Here is a 19,345-nt window from a genome sequence, read left to right on the forward strand (position 1 = left end):
ATAGCTTATCTAAACACTGGAAACACCTACAAATCCAATGGGAGATCGAAGAGAAAAAGAACAGCAATTCTAGAAACAGAAAATCAACCACTTTCTGAATGGTAGGACTGGCGTAGAAGTGAATCCAAAGCGACAGGAAGATAGACCGTGGAAGGAAGGGGCTGGCTCCCAGCAAGTGGCAGAGCAAGGAGCACAAAATCAGAACTTTTAAAAGTCTATTCCGCTGAGGGACATCGCTCCAGAGGCTAAACCGGGGTGAAGCCCACATGGGGTCAGCTTGGCCCCAGGACCCGCAGGGTCACAGAAGGATCAGGGGTGTCTGAGTGTCACAGAGCTTGCAGGTATTAGAATGGGGAAGCCGGCTACAGAGACAGAGCTAAGGAGTGAGCTCTCAGCTCGGGGTTACCTTGAACCAGTCACAGCCTGGGTGAGCTCGGAGCGTGGCTAGAGGCCAGGGAGACGGGAGTTATTGGGTGCTGTCCTCTGGGGGCACACTGAGGAGTGGGAGCCCGAGCTCTCGGCTCCTCTGGGTCAGAGACTGGGAGGCCAACATTTTCATTCCCGTCCTCCAGAACTCTACAGAAAGCGTTCAGGGAACAAAAGTTCCGAAAGCGAACCTGAGCGGATAACTCAGCCTGGCCCCTGGTAAGGGCGGTGCAATTCCACCTCCAGCAAAGACACTTGAGAATCACTACAACAGGCCCCTCCCCCAGAAGATCAATAAGAAATCCAGCCAGGACCAAGTTCACCTACCAAGGAGTGCAGTTTCAATACCAAGGAGAGAGGCAGAATTCCAGAGAAGGAGAAAGCAAAGCAGTGAACTCATGGCTTTCTCCCCATGATTCGTTAGTCTTGCAGTTAATTTTTTTAATTTTTTTTCAATTTTTTTTCTTCTTCTGCTAATTTTTTTTAACTTTTACCCTTTTATTTTTTAAAGTTTTTAAACTAGATTACCTAATATATATATTTTTTTCTTTTTTATTTTTTTTTATTCATTTTCTTTTTATAATTGTTTCTTTTTTTTTTTCCCTGAACTTCTTTTTATCCCCTTTCTCCCCCCCCCCCCCCACAATTTGGGGTCTCTTCTGATTTGGTTAAAGCATATTTTCCTGGGGTTGTTGCCACCCTTTTAGTATTTTACTTGCTCCTTCATATACTCTTATCTGGACAAAATGAACAGAGGCAGTACCGACGGCTAGGGACCTAATCAATACAGACATTGGTAATATGTCAGATCTAGAGTTCAGAATGACGATTCTCAAGGTTTTAGCCAGGCTCGAAAAAGGCATGGAAGATATTAGAGAAACCCTCTCGGGAGACATAAAAGCCTTTTGTGGAGAAATAAAAGAAATAAAATCTAGCCAAGTTGAAATCCAAAAAGCTATTAATGAGGTGCAATCAAAAATGGAGGCTCTCACTGCTAGGATAAATGAGGCAGAAGAAAGAATTAGTGATATAGAAGACCAAATGACAGAGAATAAAGAAGCTGAGCAAAAGAGGGACAAACAGCTACTGGACCACGAGGGGAGAATTTGAGAGATAAGTGACACCATAAGACAAAACAACATTAGAATAATTGGAATTCCAGAAAAAAAAGAAAGAAAGAGGGGAGCAGAAGGTGTATTGGAGAGAACTATTGGAGAGAATTTCCCTAATATGGCAAAAGGAACAAGCATCAAAGTCCAGGAGGCACAGAGAACCCCCATGAAAATCAACAAGAATAGGTCCACACCCCGTCACCTAATAGTAAAATCTACAAGTCTTAGTGACAAAGAGAAAATCCTGAAAGAAGCCCGGGAAAAGAAGTCTGTAACATACAATGGTAAAAATATTAGATTGGCAGCAGACTTATCCATAGAGACCTGGCAGGCCAGAAAGAACTGGCATGATATATTCAGAGCACTAAACGAGAAAAACATGCAGCCAAGAATCCTATAGCCAGCTAGGCTATCATTGAAAATAGAAGGAGAGATAAAAAGCTTCCAGGACAAACAAAAACGGAAAGAATTTGCAAACACCAAACCAGCTCTACAGGAAATATTGAAAGGGGTCCTCAAAGCAAAGAGAGAGCCTAAAAGTAGTAGATCAGAAAGGAACAGAGGCAATATATAGTAACAGTCCCTTTACAGGCAATACAATGGAACCAAATTCATATTTCTCAATAGTTACCGTGAATGTTCATGAGCTAAATGCCCCAATAAAAAGACACCGGATATCAGAATGGATAAAAAAACAAAACCCATCTATATATTGCCTACAAGAAACTCATTTCAGCCCTGAAGACACCTCCAGATTTAAAGTGAGGGGGTGGAAAACAATTTACCATCCTAATGGACAACAGAAGAAAGCAGGGGTGGCAATCCTTAGGGCAATTAGATTTTAAGCCAAAGACTATAATAAGAGGTGAAGAAGGACATTATATCACACTCAAAGGATCTGTCCAACAAGAAGATCTAACAATTTTAAATATCTATGCCCCTAACATGGGAGCAGCCAACTATATAAACCAATTAATAACAAAAATAAAGGAAACACATCAACAATAATACAATAATAGTAGGGGACTTTAACACTAACCCCTCACTGAAATGGACAGATCATCCAAGCAAAAGATCAACAAAGAAATAAAGGCCTTAAGTGACACACAGGACCAGATGGACATCACAGATATATTCAGAACTCTTCATCCCAAAGCAAAAGAATACACATTCTTCTCTGGTTCACATGGAACATTCTCCAGAAGAGATCACATCCTGGAACCTAAATCAGGTCTCAACTGGTATCAAAAGATTGGGATCATTCCCTGCATATTTTCAGACCCAATGCTCTGAAGCTAGAACTCAATCACAGGAGGAGAGTTGGAAAGAACCCAAATACATGGAGACTAAACAACATCCTTCTGAAGAATGAATGGGTCAACCAGGAAATTAAAGAAGAATTGAAAAAATTCATGGAAACAAATGATAATGAAAACACAATGGTTCAAAATCAGTGGGACACAGCAAAGGCAGTCCTGAGAGGAAAATATATAGCGGTACAAGCCTTTCTCAAGAAACAAGAAAGGTCTCAGTTACACAACCTAACCCTACACCTAAAGGAGCTGGAGAAAGAACATGAAAGAAACCCTAAACCCAGCATGAGAAGAGAAATCATAAAGATCAGAGCAGAAATCAATGAAATAGAAACCAAAAAAACAATAGAACAAATCAATGAAACTAGGAGCTGGTTCTTTGAAAGAATTAATAAGATTGATAAACCCCGGGCCAGACTTATCCAAAAGAGAAGAGAAAGGACCCCAAAAAATAAAATCATGAATGACAGAGGAAAGATCACAACTAACACCAAAGAAATATAAAAAATTATAAGAACATACTTTGAGCAACTCTACGCCAACAAATTTGACAATCTGGAAGAAATGGATGCATTCCTAGAAACATAAACTACCACAACTGAACCAGGAAGAAACAGAAAACCTGAAGAGACCCATAACCAGTAAGGAGATTGAAGCAGTCATCAAAAATCTCCCAACAAACAAAAGCCCAGAGCCAGATGGCTTCCCAGGGGAATTCTACCAAACATTTAAAGAAGAACTAATTCCTATTCTCCTGAAGAAACTGTTCCAACAAATAGAAATGGAAGGAAAACTTCCAAACTCATTTTATGAGGCCAGCATCACCTTGATCCCAAAACCAGAAAAGGATCCCATCAAAAAAGAGAACTACAGACCAATATCCTTGATGAACACAGATGCGAAAATTCTCACCAAAATACTAGCCAATAGGAGTCAACAGTACATTAAAAGGATTATTCACCATGACCAAGTGGGATTTATTCCAGGGCTGCAAGCTTGGTTCAACATCCGCAAATCAATCAATGTGATACAACACATTAATAAATGAAAGAACAAGAACCATATGATACTCTCAATAGATGCTGAAAAAGCATTTGACAAAGTACAGCATCCCTTTCTGATCAAAACTCTTCAAAGTATAGGGATAGAGGGCACATACCTCAATATTATCAAAGCCATCTATGAAAAACCCACCACAAATATCATTCTCAATGGAGAAAAACTGAAAGCTTTTCCGCTAAGGTCAGGAACCTGGCAGGGATGTCCATTATCTCCACTGCTATTCAACATACTATTAGAAGTCCTAGCCTCAGCAATCAGACAACAAAAGGAAATTAAAGGCATTCAAATTGACAAAGAAGAAGTCAAACTATCACTCGTCGCAAATGATATGATACTATATGTCGAACCCCAAAAGACTCCACTTCAAAACTGCTAGAACTTATACAGGAATTCAGTAAAGTGTCAGGATATAAAATCAATGCCCAGAAATCAGTTGCATTTCTCTACACCAACAACAAGAGAGAAGAAAGAGAAATCAAGGAGTCAATCCCATTTACAATTGCACCCAAAATTATAAGATACCTAGGAATAAACCTAACCAAAGAGGCTAAGAATCTATACTCAGAAAGCTATAAAGTACTCATGAAAGAAATTGAGGAAGACACAAAGAAATGGAAAAATGTTCCATGCTCCTTGATTGGAAGAACAAATATTGTGAAATTGTCTATGCTACCTAAAGCAATCTACATATTTAATGCAATTCCTATCAAAGTACCATCCATCTTTTTCAAAGAAATGAGACAAATAACCCTAAAATTTATATGGAACCAGGAAAGACTTTGAATAGCCAAAGGAATATTGAAAAAGAAAGCCAAAGTTGGTGGCATCACAATTCCGGACTTCAAGCTCTATTACAAAGCTGTCATCATCAAGACAGCATGGGACTGGCATAAAAACAGAAAAATAGATCAATGGAACAGAATAGCAAGCCCAGAAATAGACCCTCAACTCTATGGTCAACTATTCTTCGACAAAGCAGGAAGGAATTCCAATGGAAAAAAGACCGCCTCTTCAATAAATGGTGTTGGGAAAATTGGACAGCCACATGCAGAAAAATGAAATTGGACCATTTCCTTACACCACACACAAAATTAGACTCAAAATGGATGAAGGACCTCAATGTGAGAAAGAAATCCATCAAAATCCTTGAGGCGCAACCTCTTCGACCTCAACCGCAGCAACATCTTCCTAGGAACATCGCCAAAGGCAAGGGAAGCAAGGGCAAAAATGAACTATTGGGATTTTATCAAGATCAAAAACTTTTGTACAGCAAAGGAAACAGTTAACAAAATCAAAAGACAACTGACAGAATGGGAGAAGATATGTGCAAACGACATATCAGATAAAGGGCTAGTGTCCAAAATCTATAAAGAACTTAGCAAACTCAACACCCAAAGAACAAATAATCCAATCAAGAAATGGGCAGAAGACATGAACAGACATTTCTGAAAAGAAGACATCCAGATGGCCAACAGACACATGAAAAAGTGCTCCATATCACTCGGCATCAGGGAAATACAAATCAAAACCACAATGAGATGTCACCTCACACCAGTCAGAATGGCTAAAATTAACAAGTCAGGAAATGACAGATGCTGGTGAGGATGCAGAGAAAGGGGAACCCTCCTACACTGTTGGTGGGAATGCAAGCTGGTGCAACCACTCTGGAAAACAGCATGGAGGTTCCTCAAAGTGTTGAAAATAGAACTACCCTATGACCCAGCAATAGCACTACTGGGTATTTACCCTAAAGATACAAACGTAGTCATCCGAAGGGGCACTTGCACCCGAATGTTTATAGCAGCAATGTCCACAGTAGCCAAACTATGGAAAGAACCTAGATGTCCATCAACAGATGAATGTATAAAGAAGATGTGGTATATATACACAATGGAATACTATGCAGCCATCAAAAGAAATGAAATCTTGCCATTTGCAACGACGTGGATGGAACTAGAGGGTATCATGCTTAGCAAAATAAGTCAATCGGAGAAAGACAACTATCATGTGATCTCCCTGATATGAGGAAGTGGAGATGCAGCATGGGGGGTTAAAGGGGTAGGAGAAGAATAAATGAAACAAGATGGGATTGGGAGGGAGGCAAACCATAAGTGGCTCTTAATCTCACAAAACAAACTGAGGGTTACTGTGGGGAGGGGGGTTGGGAGAGGGGGATGGGGTTATGGACATTGGGGAAGGTATGTGCTATGGTGAGTGCTGTGAAGTATGTAAACCTGGCGATTCATAGACCTGTACTCCTGGGGATAAAAATACATTATACGTTTATTTAAAAAAAAAAAAAAAGATGGGGCCACTGAAGCCACACTACAAAATGGTGCCTGCCTCCCGAAGGAAACTCGGCCTGTCCCAGTTGCCCAAACCCTACAGATTAGGAGAAAATTGCAAAATAAACAAACAAACAAACAAACAAAAAGAAAGAAACAAAGAAAAAAAAAAGAAAAATGAACAAACAACATGAACAAATTATTTCCCAGAAAAAGAAAATATGTATTACCAGCACACTTAAAAACAGATGCTCAAGGGTGATAGATTAATGAATTAAAAAAGAAAAAGCATTATCATATAGAGATAATAAAAAAATTAGTAAAAATCTTTAAAATAAAATTCTAGGAAAATAGAATTCTTAGCAAAACTTCAGAAATTTGGTAAAGCAAACAAAAAGCAACTATCCACACTTAACTATAAAATGTTAAAGCATTTCCATGTTCAAATCAAGAAGAGACTAAGTTCTATCACCAAATTTATTTGCAACTGCTCAGGAGTTTCTAGGTAATGCCATAAGACTGGGATAAAAAGAAATTACATGATTACTGAAAAGTAAACACCAAAAATAAACCAACTTTTAAAGAAAAAATTTATTACCCAAAAAGTCCTATCTGCTTGACTTAAAAATCATAAAAATGTATAAGAGAGATGTAAGGTGGCTGGATTTAAGATTAATAAACAAAAATAAATATAGATGTATCTTAGTTAAACATTCACCCAATACTGGACAGCTGGCTATTGCTAAAAAAGCTGCTATAAACATTTGCATAAAGGTTGTTTGTCAATGTGAACATAGGTTTTCATCTCTCTGGGATAGTACAATTACTGGGTTGTCTAATATTTGCATGTTTAATTTTATACAAAACCACCAAAATGTTTTCTTGAAAGGCTATATCATTTTATATTTTACCCATTGTGTTCAAGTGATCCAGTTTCTCCACATCCTTACCTACATTTGGTGTTGGAACTATTTTTAATTTTGGCCATTCTGATAGGTGTGTATTAACATTTCCCTTTGATTTTAATTTGCACTTCCCTAATGGCTAACGATGTCGAAACTATCTTCTTGTGCTTATTTACCATTTTATTATCCTGTCCTATGAAATGTCTCTTTTTGCCCATGTTCTAATTGACTTGTTTGGTTTAGCTGTTTTGTTTTGTTTTGTTTTCTGTAGTTTTGAGAGTTCTTTATATATTCTATATATGAGGCCTTTGTCAGGTATGTGGTTTGCAAATATTTTCTCCCTGTTTTGAGCTTGTCTTTTCATCCTCTTCAAAAACTTTTCATTTTAATGAGGTCCAATTGATCAGTTTTTCCTTTCCTGGGTCATATTTTTAGGATTGATTCTAAAAAATCTTGGCCTAATCTAAATTCTGAAGATTTTTTTTCCATATTTTTTCCCTACAAGTGTTATAGTTTTACATTTTACATTTAAGTTATGATAAATCATTAGTTAACTTTTGTATAAAGTATGAGAGTTAGGTCAAGAGTTCTTTAATTTGTTTTTTCCTATGAACATACAATTGTTCCAGCACTGTTTGTTGAAAAGGTCATCTTTTCCTCCAATGAATTGCTTTTGCTCCTTTGACAAAATCATTTGGGGATATTGGTGTAGATCTATTTCAGGGTTTTCTAGTCTGCTGCATTGAGCTGTGTGTCTTTCCTTTTACCAAAACTACACATTCTTGGTAACAGTCATAGAATGACTTGAAATCAGGTAGACTTATTCCTTCCATTTTATGCTGCTTTTTCAAAGTTGTTCTAGCTATTATAGTTTCTTTGCATTTCTATACATATTTTAGGATAAGCTCATCTATCCCTACAAAAGATCTTGCTGGTATTTTCATAGGAGTCACATTAAACCTGAATTTCAATTCAGGAAGACTTAACATTCTTACTATGTTGAGTCTTCCAATCCATGAACTCTGTTTATCTCTCCATTTATCTAAATCTTCTTTAATTTCCTTAATCAACATTGTAATGAAATTTTCAGCATACAGATCCTGTCTTGTTAGATTTACAATTAATTCATATTTTTTAAAAGATTTATTTATTTTAGAAAGAGAGAAAGGGCAGGGGCAGAGGGAGAGAGAGTCACCAAGTGCAAAGCCCAATGCAGGGCTCCATCTCACAGCCCTGAGACCATGACCTGAGTCAAAACCAAGAGTCAGATGCTTAACCAACTGTACCACCCAGGTGCCCCCTAATTCATATTTAGAGCATTTATAAATGACACTGTATTTTTTTTTTTTTTTTTAGATTTTATGCACACAGTGAGCAGGAGTAGGGGAAGGCACAGAGGGAGAAGGAGAAGCAGACTTTCTGCTGAGTAAGGAGTCAGGCATGGTGCTCAGTCCTAAGATCCTGGGATCACCACCTGAGCTGAAAGCAGATGCTTAAGCGACTGAACCTCCCAGGTGCCCCGATACTGTATTTTTAACATTTATTTCTACTATACAGAAATAAAAGTGGTTTTGTATGTTTATCTGGCATCCTACATCCTTGCCCAAAACACATTATTTCATTTTATTTTAGATTCCTTGGGAATCTAGGTAGACAACTTTTTCTATCTAGATGACTACGTCAAAACCAAACAGAGACAGATTTATCACTTCCCTTCCAATCTGTGTACTTTGTTTTCCTCTTATTGTACTTTCTGCCTCTTCCAGTGCTATGTGAACAAGAATAGGGAGAGCTGAGATTGCCTGTTTCCTATCTCGGGGGAATGCATTTAGTCTTTACCACTTATATTTCACCACATATATTTTAATATTAGTTCTAAGTTGTTTTGTAGATGTTCTTTACCAAGTTGAGAATGTTCCCCTCTATTTCTACATTTCTCTAAGCTTTTTTCATGAATCGACACTGAACTTTGTCAAATGCTTTTCCTATATTTATTGATATTATCATTTTTCTTCTTTAGCCTAAAATGGTGGATTACATGGATTGATTTTCAATTATTAAACAAGCCTTGAATACATGGAATAAACTTTTGTAATTCTTTTCATATATTGCTGAATTCTTCTTACAAATACTTTTAAAGAAGTTGGATGTCTGTACTCATGAGGGATATTAGACTCTTTTTTGTTTTTTGTTTTTTCATTGTTTCTGTCTAGCTTGGGTGATCAGAGTAATAATAACAGCTTCATAAAATGAGTCGGAAATGTTCCCTCCTCTTCTTTTTTCTGGAGGACACTGTGTATAATTGATGTTAATTTTTCTTTGTATGTTTGTTAGAAATCTCCAGTGAAACCCCCTGGGCCTTGAGATTTCTTCTGGGGGAGTTTTTAAATTGTAAATTCAATTTTCTTAGTAGTTATTGGACTATTCAATTTACCTTTTAAGGGTTTTTAAGTTTTTCTGTTATCTTTGTCATGGATTTCCAGCTTTATTCCACCATGGTTGGAGAACACACTCTTCATGGTTTCAACTCTTTTAATTTTGTGAGGCTTATTTCATGACACAGCTATCTATCTTGGTGTAGGTTCTTTGAGCACTGAAAAGAATGTGGGTCTTTCTTTTGTTGGGTATTGTTGAATGTTGCATAAATAAATATCAAACAGATCTGTTGATTAACAGCCTGTAGTTCTGTATCTTTGAGAATTTTTGATCTAGTTGTTCTGTCAATTAATGAAAGTGGGTTGCTGAAGTCTCCAACCATAAATGTGGATTTATATATTTATCTTTTAAGTTCTATCACTTTCAGCTTCACATATTTGCTGTTCTGTTTTTTGATGTATACATACATTAGCATTCTTATATCATATTGTTGGATTGACTCTCTTATCTTTATATAATTATAAAAAATGTTCCTTTTTGTCTCTAGCAACATCATTTGCTCTAGTATTTACTTGATCTAATATTAACATAGGCACTCCTGATTTCTTTTACTTAATCTTTACATGATATATCTTTTTCCATCTTTTTACTTTTTTAAAAAAATTTTTATTTGAGAGAGAGCAAGCATAAGTGGGGTTGGGGTGGCAGAGGGAGAGGGAGAAGCACACTCCCAGTTGAGCAGGAAGCCCCACATGGGGCTGGATCATAGATCCTGGGATCAGGACTTGAGCGAAAGTCTGATGCTTAACCAACTGAGCCACCCAAGCACCCCCATTTTTCTACTTTTAACCTGCCTATACCATTATAATTAAAACAAGTTTTGAATAGACAGCATATAGTTGGATCATGTTTTTAATCTACTAGATATTACTTTAATCTAATAGTTAATGGCATATTAATATCATTTACATTTAATAGAATTATTGATTTTTGTTTGTCCTCTTGGTTTTGCTTTTTGCTTTTTCTTGCTTTCCTTTGGGTTACTTGAACATTTTTTAGGATTCCATTTTGGTTTGTTAATAGTGTGTTTTAGTATCGCCCTTCGTATAACAATTGTAGTGGTTGCCCCAGGCATTACATTATTTATAAGCAACTTCGCACAGTTCATTTGTATCACCATTTTACAAATTTAAATGTAAAAGCCTGGTTTCCTTTTATGTTTTTTTACTCTCCCCTGTTATACATTTTAAATATTTTCTTGCACACATTAAGAACTATATTAGATAATTTTAAGATTTTTGCTTCAGCCACCAAACATAATTTAGGAAACTCAAGAGAAAAAAAGAAAATATATTGTATTTAGCCTTAGGACCTTATCATGGTCCTTCTTCCTTTCTCCTTATGTTCCTTTTTTATGGTTTCCTTTCTGTTTCAAGACCTTCCTTTAGCCATTCTTGTACAATGAGTCCTGTGACAATAATTCTATTTTTTTTTTCCTTCAATTGGGAATGTTTTAATTCTCTCTTTATTCTTTAAAAATATTTTTCTGGGTCTATGATTCTGGACTGACAGTTCTTCCTTATCAGAATTTTTTAAATGTTATGCCATTTTTTTCTGTCCTCCCTGGATTTTAACGAGAAATCTGGTGTTATAGAAAGGATCTTTCCCCTCTAGATAGGGTCCTTTTTCTCTTACTGCTTTAAAACATTTTCTTCTTTGTTTTCAGAAGTTTTACTATTATGTGTCTTGGTATGGGCTTTTTGGGTCTATCCTTTTTGGCTTGCCCAGCTTCTGAAATTTGTAGTTTATGTCTTTTGGCAAATTTGTGAAGTTTTAGTCACTGTTTCTTCCAGTAGTTTCTCAGGTGCACCCTTTCTTCTCCTTCCAGCATCTCATGTCATGAATGTTAGCTCTTTGGTTATATTCCCACAGGTATCTGAAGCTCTACTCATTTCTTTTTCAGCCTATTATCTCTGCTGTTCAAGTTGGAAGTTGCTACTGTTTTATCTTTCAGTTCATGGATTCTTTCCTCTGTCCCTTCTATTCTGCTGTTGAGCTCATCCCTTAAGAGTTTTTGATGCCTTAAGTACTTATTGTACTTTTAAGTTCTGAAGTTTCCATTTGGGTCATCTTTAAGTCTTCTATTGCTTTGCTCAGATTTTATTTCTTTGTTGAGACTTTTTATACTTTCATTTGTTTCAAGCATGTTTGTAGTTGCACACTGAAACTTTTTTCCTTATGGATCCTTTAAAATCTCTCTCAGATAATTCTAGCATCTTATTATATTTGTGTTAGCATTAGTTGATTGTCTTTTTTTTTAAAGACTTTATTTATTTATTTGACAGAGAAAGAGAGAGAGCTCACAAGTAGGCAGAGAGGCAGGCGGGGGTGGGGAAGCAGGCTCCCCACTGAGCAGAGAGCCCGACGTGGGGCTTGATCCCAGGACCCTGAGATCATGACCTGAGCCGAAGGCAGAAGCTTAACCCACTGAGCCACCCAGGCACCCCGATTTTCTTTTCTCATTGAGTTTGAGATCCTCCTGGTTTTTAGCATAATGAATGACACTTTATTGAAATCTGGACATCTGGGGTATTATAAGATCTGGATATCATTACACTTTCTGTTAGGTGGCTTCCTTTGACACTACTCTGACAGGGAACAGGAGTATTGCCTCATTATAGCAAGATGGGGGACAGAAAGGCACACCTGGCCTCTGTTGACAGCCAAATGGAGGGGCTCCTTATTAGAGCTGGGTAGGAGTGGGAGTTCTGGCTCCCCTGTAGACCTCCATCATTACCTCCCTGGACTGAAGCGGTTGCAGCACCTTATTACTGCTGTCCATATAGTCTTCACTGACTCAGTGAAAAGAAAGGAGGGCCTTATCACCATCCTTTTTACAAAATGAAAGCCTTGCTTCCTACTTGGTTTCTCTGACACCATATTTTTTGGGGAGTTGGAAGCCTTATTAAAGCTGGGTAAAGATGAGGGACACCTGGGTGCTCAGTTGGTTAAGCAGCTGCCTTCGGCTCAGGTCATGATCCCAGTGTCCTGGGATCGAGTCCCACATCGGGCTCCTTGCTCGGCAGGGAGCCTGTTTCTCCCTCTGCCTCTGCCTGCCTCTCTATCTGCCTGTGCTCACTCGCTCTCTCTCCCTCTATCCCTGACAAATAAATAAATAAATAAATAAATAAATAAATAAATAAATAGCAAGCTGGGTAAAGATGAAATTCTAGGCTCCACACTCAATCTTTGCTGGCACAGGTGAGAGTGGGGCCAAATTTTTACTCTGGTGTTTGACTGGGGAAGAGTGGTTATTGTCTCAAACTTTCTATCTTGCTGACTGCCTCTTTGCTGGTGCTTTGACTACAGAAAGGAGGCTTTTGTTGGGGCATTTTTTTCTTTTTTTTTTTTGTCTGTATCAATTGGTTTTTCTGGGTTTGGGGTTTCTTCAGTTCCAAGCCTTGTATATATGACAAAAGGAATATATGACTCACCACCTTGTTGTTCCCTGGGTTCCAAGGCCCCACAATCTACCTTCTTCTATCACTCTTTCAATATCTTCTCATATTTGTTTTCTATATAATGCCCAAAGTCTTTAGTGGTAGTTAGCACGGAAAATAAAAGAAAGTATGTCTACTTCATTTCCCCTGAAACAGAAGTCTACAATTGCATTTTTTTAAAAATCAAGAGGGTACTACCAAACTATTACAACAGTTAGTACTGGGGATAAAAGTGGGATTTGGAAGGTGGAGATAAGGTTTAATAGACAAAGCTCCTGTATTATTTATATTATTTTTACAAAAATGATATATTACTTTAATAAATTCTAAAATTTTTTTGCATGTTCAATCAAATTAAAGTAACAAACATGTAAATAATCAAATGTAAATTTAAAGACTTCTTATTGAAGCAAAGTGACAAAGCAGACTCAATTATCTTAAAGATCATCTTTTTTCCATGAATAAGAAGTTAATTAGAAAACGATCTCCTTCCATTCATTATCCCAAGTTACTCTGAAATTCAAATGATAATTTAAAAAGCAGTGGTATATGCACTCAGAGCTCATTTATACCCCTTTAATCTAGTTATGATATTTATTATGACAGTAGTTTTACCATTGAAGAGCAAAAATATCCTCAAAACAATATGCATCAAGGCATGTTATCCTTTATATGATCTGTGTTTTATAGGACATTCTTTCTTGCACTAGTACCATACCACCTAGTTCCTACGTATTCTTTTTAAAGTACCCTGTAAATAACTAATGAGGATGAATCATATCCACACAACAGCAGTGAGATACTTTTCTTCATGAACAAAAAACAAACAAACAAACAAACAAACAAAACTGGCACCTGCCAAAACTTGACATTGTGAGTTTAAGCACAAATTAGGATTTCAAAGGTATCCTTACCTGTCGTATTTTTAGATTTGTCTCCCCATCCAGATTAGATGTTGCTACATAACATGTTACTTGAGGTTCACTAAGGAAAATAAAGCAAATAACACTGAGTCACCGTCTCTCCAAAAATCAAATTCCCAATAATGGTAACAGTGAAACGGGACCCGCATCAAGAGCTGAAAGGGCTGTTCAAAACGGAAAGAACCAATTACTCTCTCAGGAAAAATTAGCAGTCCGATACTACCAGCCTAAAATTCACTATGTAGTAGAAAACTTTCTACCCTCACAAAGCTGCGTGATTACTCTTTAATCCCAAAAAGAGAAATGGCTGAAGGTGAACAGAAAAGGTTATATAGCTCAGAACAAACCAGTGTCACAACTAAAGTCAAACCTAAAATTCTGTTATTTTCTAAGATGGGTCCATTGGAGTTCCCTATGGCTCAAGCTCTATGGCCACCTTCTTTCTTCTTTTTTTAAAGATTTTATTTATGCATTTATTTATTTGAGAAAGAATGAGTGAGTGAGAGAGAGAAAGAGAAAGAGAACCAGCTATATGGGGAGGGACAGCAGGAGAGGGAGAAGCAGACTCTCCAGTGAACAAGGAGCCCAGTGTGGAGCTTGATCCCAGGACTCTGCGATCCCAGGACTGTTGATCCCAGGGACTCTCCCAGGACTCGTGACCTGAGCCGAAGACAGACACTTAAATGACTGGGCCACCCAGGCACCCCTCAATGGCCTTCATAATGAGAATAAAATCTTTAGGATAACTCTGGGCAGAGCAGGGGCTCCCAGACAAACACTACACTTTGGCTTCTTTATTTTTTTTTAAGGTTTTATTATTTATTCATGAGAGACAGAGAGAGAGCGAGAGCGAGAGCGAGAGAGAGAGAGAGAGAGAGGAAGAGGCAGAGGGAGAAGCAGACTCCCCACCAAGCAGGGAACCTGATGCAGGGCTCGATTCCAGGACCTGAGATCATGACGTGAGCCACCCAGGTGCCCTGGGCTTCTCTATTTCTATCTAACCTCACCAGTTAAGTAATCAAGACACTGAATTAAAGAACATTTGCTTTGTCAGATTTTATTCCATGTAAAATGCAATTTACTCATGAAAATTAATTATCTGGGGAGGAAAATGCCACAAAGAATAACAAAAATTGTCATTAAAGTTTACTTAGTCTTAAATTCAGTCTTAATCTTTGGACTGTATCTCATTTACTGAATATCAAGTTTAAAGTAAAGCAATCTGTATCGATTTTGCCAGCCAAGACCATATACCCACAAAATAAAAATATATCTTTACTAAAGATGCCAGTGACAAAACAAAGTAAGAACTTCCAAAATCTTTTTCTATTACGCCTGATTTCTTTGAGTTTATTCTTTTCTATTGTAGCTAACTTTTTAGGCTAGATTCTTAGTTCATTTTTTTGGCATTTCTTCTTTTTTTAATGAAAGCATTTAAAATTAAAAATGTCTGTCAACTTAGCTGTATCATAGGAGATTTGATGCATTCTCATAACTACTAAAATCTAAGTATTTTCCAATTTCCATTAGGATTGCCTCCTTGGCCAATGAGTTGTTTAGGGGCATGTTTTATTTCTAACATATAAGGTTCCTAATTATCTTTTTATTACTGATTTCAGACATAATAGCATTATGGTCAGAACAAGTGGCCTGTGGAATACCAGTCTCTCAGAATCTGTTGATTCTTTCTTATGTCCTAACAATTTTGACAAGTGTTCCTATTTGTGAAGAATTGTGAAGAATATGTATACATCACTTTTTGATACATGATATACCAAAAATCTCTATACATGCCATTATTTCAAGGCTGTCGCTGTGTTTTTCAAATCTTCTACCACCATACTGACTTTTTTCTCCATTTGATCAATTCCTGAAAGCAAATACTGAAACCTCAGGATGCTGAGTTTGTAAATTTCTTGTAGATGTTTAAGTTTTTTCTGTATCTTTAACCTATGACATTTCTCTGTGACTTGAAACTGTTATTATGAAGTGGCCTTTTTTTCTTTTTCTTCCATGATATCTTATCTCAGATAATGCTTTTTGTCTCAAAGTCTATTGTATCTAATGGTGATACCATCTCTTCTGGACTTGTTTTCTATTTTCTGTATGTATTTTTTTATCCTTTCATTTCAATCTTCCTGAGCACTTGTGTTTTGTGAAATTCTTGTAAATAACATATAGCTGGACAATTTTATAATATTCTTTCACTTCTGAAATCTATTTGCTTTATTTGTAATTGACGATTTTTATTTATTCTACTACCTGATTAAGGGCATTTTATTTTTCCTTCTTTTTGCCTTTTTCTATTCTTTTAGTTACTTTTGAGGGCTTTTCCTTTTTCTCAAATAATTTTCCCCTTTGATATGGCTGGAAGCTCTCTATACTCTATGTCTAATCTTTTAGATATTAAAGTAAATTTTTAGACAAATATCCAGAGTTTAAGGTTTCTAGCCAATCGATATCTTTACCCTCATTCTGAACAATATGAACACCTTTCGTATAGTTCTGATTATCACACTCAAAATTAGTCTGATGGTTCCTATTATTTAGGTCTAGCTTCAGATCCAGGAAACCCAAGGAAGCCAAGGGACAAATTTTCAACAATTCTGGAAAACTGTCAGCCATTATCTTTTGGGCTATTACCTTTTCCATTCTGTTTTATCTCCTTCTAGCTAATTAGAGGTTTCTTCTTTATTTTCCATGATCACATTAAATCCTCTGCTTAAAATTTTTTCACCACACAGGCAAGGTGCATTCAGAGCTCACATCTGCATGAGCCGGCTTGAATTCTCCCAGGGAACGTTTTCCCTCCACTCTATGCCAGTCAAAACAAGCACATTTCTTTATTGCCCCCTACAGCATGGTGGTTTTTACTCTTCATTCTCCCTTAACTAAGTGTATAGTTCTCACCTGTAAGAATCGCCTACTTCTTATGCTCAATGAAATGGAAACTTATGGTCTTGGGGTTTGGCAGAAACACTCAGGGAAAAAGCTTATACTGACACGGGATTACATTTCAGGGTTCTTGGGATCTCAGTTCATTCTGGGACTCAATTTGGTTTTCTTACTTTTATGCCCAATCAAATAAACATTGGGGTGTGTGTGTGTGTGTGTGTGTGTGTGGTGTCTAAACTGTTTAATAGGGGCAGGGTGAAAACTTAGAAAATATCATCTGTAAGACTTGCAAGAAAAAAAAAGTCCAAGAATAATGATTTTTGTCTCTCCCTTGCTTCTCTCCTACCCCCAAAAGAGATTGGTTTTCATATAAGCAGTACCTTTTAGAAAGAAAGAAACAAAGAAAGAAAGGCAAAGAAAGTCACACATACAAATGATGTAGAGGCGATAGAAACAAAACCTTTATGGTACCTCCCTGGCTTCTGGGTGAACCCCATACTCCTAACCGAACCCAAGAGAGAGACACGTTGGCAACACTAAGTTCCTTTGTCCAATGGATTAATGCATTGATGGCAAAAGAACAAAGTGTATCTGGTATGAATAAGAACTAGCATTGGTATTATTGCTTTTCCAGAAGCTTAGACAATGGCTCTAGAACAAATCTCTCTTCCCAATAAATCTCTTCATGCTCCAAGAGGATGTGTGTCTAGAAGGCTAGGAACTTTTGTTTTTTAATCACTTTGAGTGATTATGACTTGATCTAGGTAAAGAGTTTACCCAACATGTCAAACGCAGCGGTGTTCATGACTGTAGCCACTCTTACCCACAGATGCCCCAGACTGTGTTCTCCTTACAGAGAACATGAAGGAGGGGACAGCCAAGCTCCCCAGGGGGCCCAACATAGAAGCATATGGAGAGGTGGTCAGACATGACCTCATGGAAAGGAAATACCCATTGCGGGGAGTCTCTGTAACTTTCCTCCAAAACAGCCAATGAATAAAGCAATATAGTTCTACAAATAAATATTTTAAATTTTGCTGAATGTCTGTAGAAATTATAGAAGTGATGGAATTAATCTAACAATTAGGAAAGAAGAAAATATGTCCAGCAAAATTAAAGAAAAGATAATAAAAGTACTGAATAGCAGTCAGCAAACTATGGCCCACAGGCTAACTCTGGGCTCTGCCTCTTTTTATAAATAAAGTTTTATTGGAACATGTCCACACCTATTTGTTTCTATATTGCCTATGGCTGCTTCTGATGCTACAACAGAGACTGCATGGCCCTCAAAGCTGAAAATATTTACTATCAGACCTTTCACGGTAAAATTTTGCTAATTCCTCAACTCTGCAGTAACTTTGCTGGTCTATAATATAGAGAATGGGATAGAGAAAGGGGTGAGAAGGGAAGGCCTATGATTTTCTTGAAATTTCTAATTCAGAATAAAATTCCTTAAATGGCAGAGCCTGGCTGGCTCAACCTGTTCAGTTCCAGACTCTTGGTTTCAGCTCAGCTTGCAATTTCAGGGTCGTGAGATCAAGCCCTGCATGGGGCTCTGAGCTCAGCACAGAGGCTGCTTGAGACTCTCACTGCCTGTCTGCCACCCTCCCCCGCACACTCTAAAATGAATAAATAAACCTAAAAAAAAAAAAAGCTTATTGAATGCCCACTATCACAACGAACCTGGAAGAGATCAGAACCATGTCGGCAGGAAGGAACTGTCCATTGGAGGCCTTCACAATGTCACCCACATTTACCTTTTAAACCAGGAAAGAAATCACAGAAGCATGAATTTTAAAAAGCAAAAATAGAGTCAAAATGCATAAAATATTCTTAAGAAAAATTAGGATGTTTAAATCCTGGAGCCATGCTAAGAAACTTCAGCTACATTAGAACAATTTTGTTTTTTGAGGGTCTTTCCTCTAAAAGAGTTGTTCTTAACTGGGGGCAGGTGTCCCCTCCCTTCCCCCCAGGGACATCTGGCCATGTCTGGAAACATTTCTGGGTGCCACAACTTCACAGGTTTTAGGAGACAATGCTACTGGGAACTAGTGGGTGGAAGCAGGGGATGCTGCTAAAAGTTCACAATGGACAGGACAACCACCCACAACAAAGAATTTTCTGGCCCCAAAATGTAAATAGTGCCAAGTGTTGGATCCCCAGTGTTGGGTCCCCCAATAATGGGTCCGTGATTAAAGGAGCAAGACTGATACAAAACAAAGGTCAAGCAAAGCTTTATTTCGCGCCAAGCATCAATAACCAAACCGAACGTTCGGGACCACGCCTCTTACAGAGAGGGCGACCCCTCTTTCCTTCACAGACTAGCTTTAAGGGACAAAGGCCATGTGGTTGGGCCTGGCCACGCACAGGTGACCAATGAAATTGTAACACACAGAGAAAGCTGCAACAATCATGCTAGGTGACCAACCAAATTACAATTTACCCTAGTAGACATTTGAACTAGCCTTCACCTTGGTCAGAATTGGCACACAAAAGGCGCCCAGAGGGTGGTGCCCATACTCCTTGGTAACTAGGAAGACAGTATGCA

The 19,345-nt window shown here is 37.7% G+C and overlaps 1 protein-coding gene across 5 annotated transcripts in view; it reads right to left on the reverse strand.

Annotated features, from left to right (window-relative positions):
- RNF6 (ring finger protein 6) overlaps nucleotides 1–19,345 on the reverse strand; it is a 282,619-nt gene that overhangs the window by 180,884 nt on the left and 82,390 nt on the right. For all 5 annotated transcript variants that reach the window (XM_032314708.1, XM_032314711.1, XM_032314710.1 and 2 more), the window contains 2 exons: nucleotides 18,481–18,554; nucleotides 13,894–13,963 (listed from right to left, as the gene is read on the reverse strand). In XM_032314708.1, the coding sequence (XP_032170599.1) occupies nucleotides 13,894–13,963; nucleotides 18,481–18,554 (144 nt within the window). The remainder of the gene's footprint in view (nucleotides 1–13,893; nucleotides 13,964–18,480; nucleotides 18,555–19,345) is intronic.

The sequence above is a fragment of the Mustela erminea genome, chromosome 15, assembly GCF_009829155.1.
Source record: "Mustela erminea isolate mMusErm1 chromosome 15, mMusErm1.Pri, whole genome shotgun sequence".
In the NCBI taxonomy this organism is placed as follows: domain Eukaryota; kingdom Metazoa; phylum Chordata; class Mammalia; order Carnivora; family Mustelidae; genus Mustela; species Mustela erminea.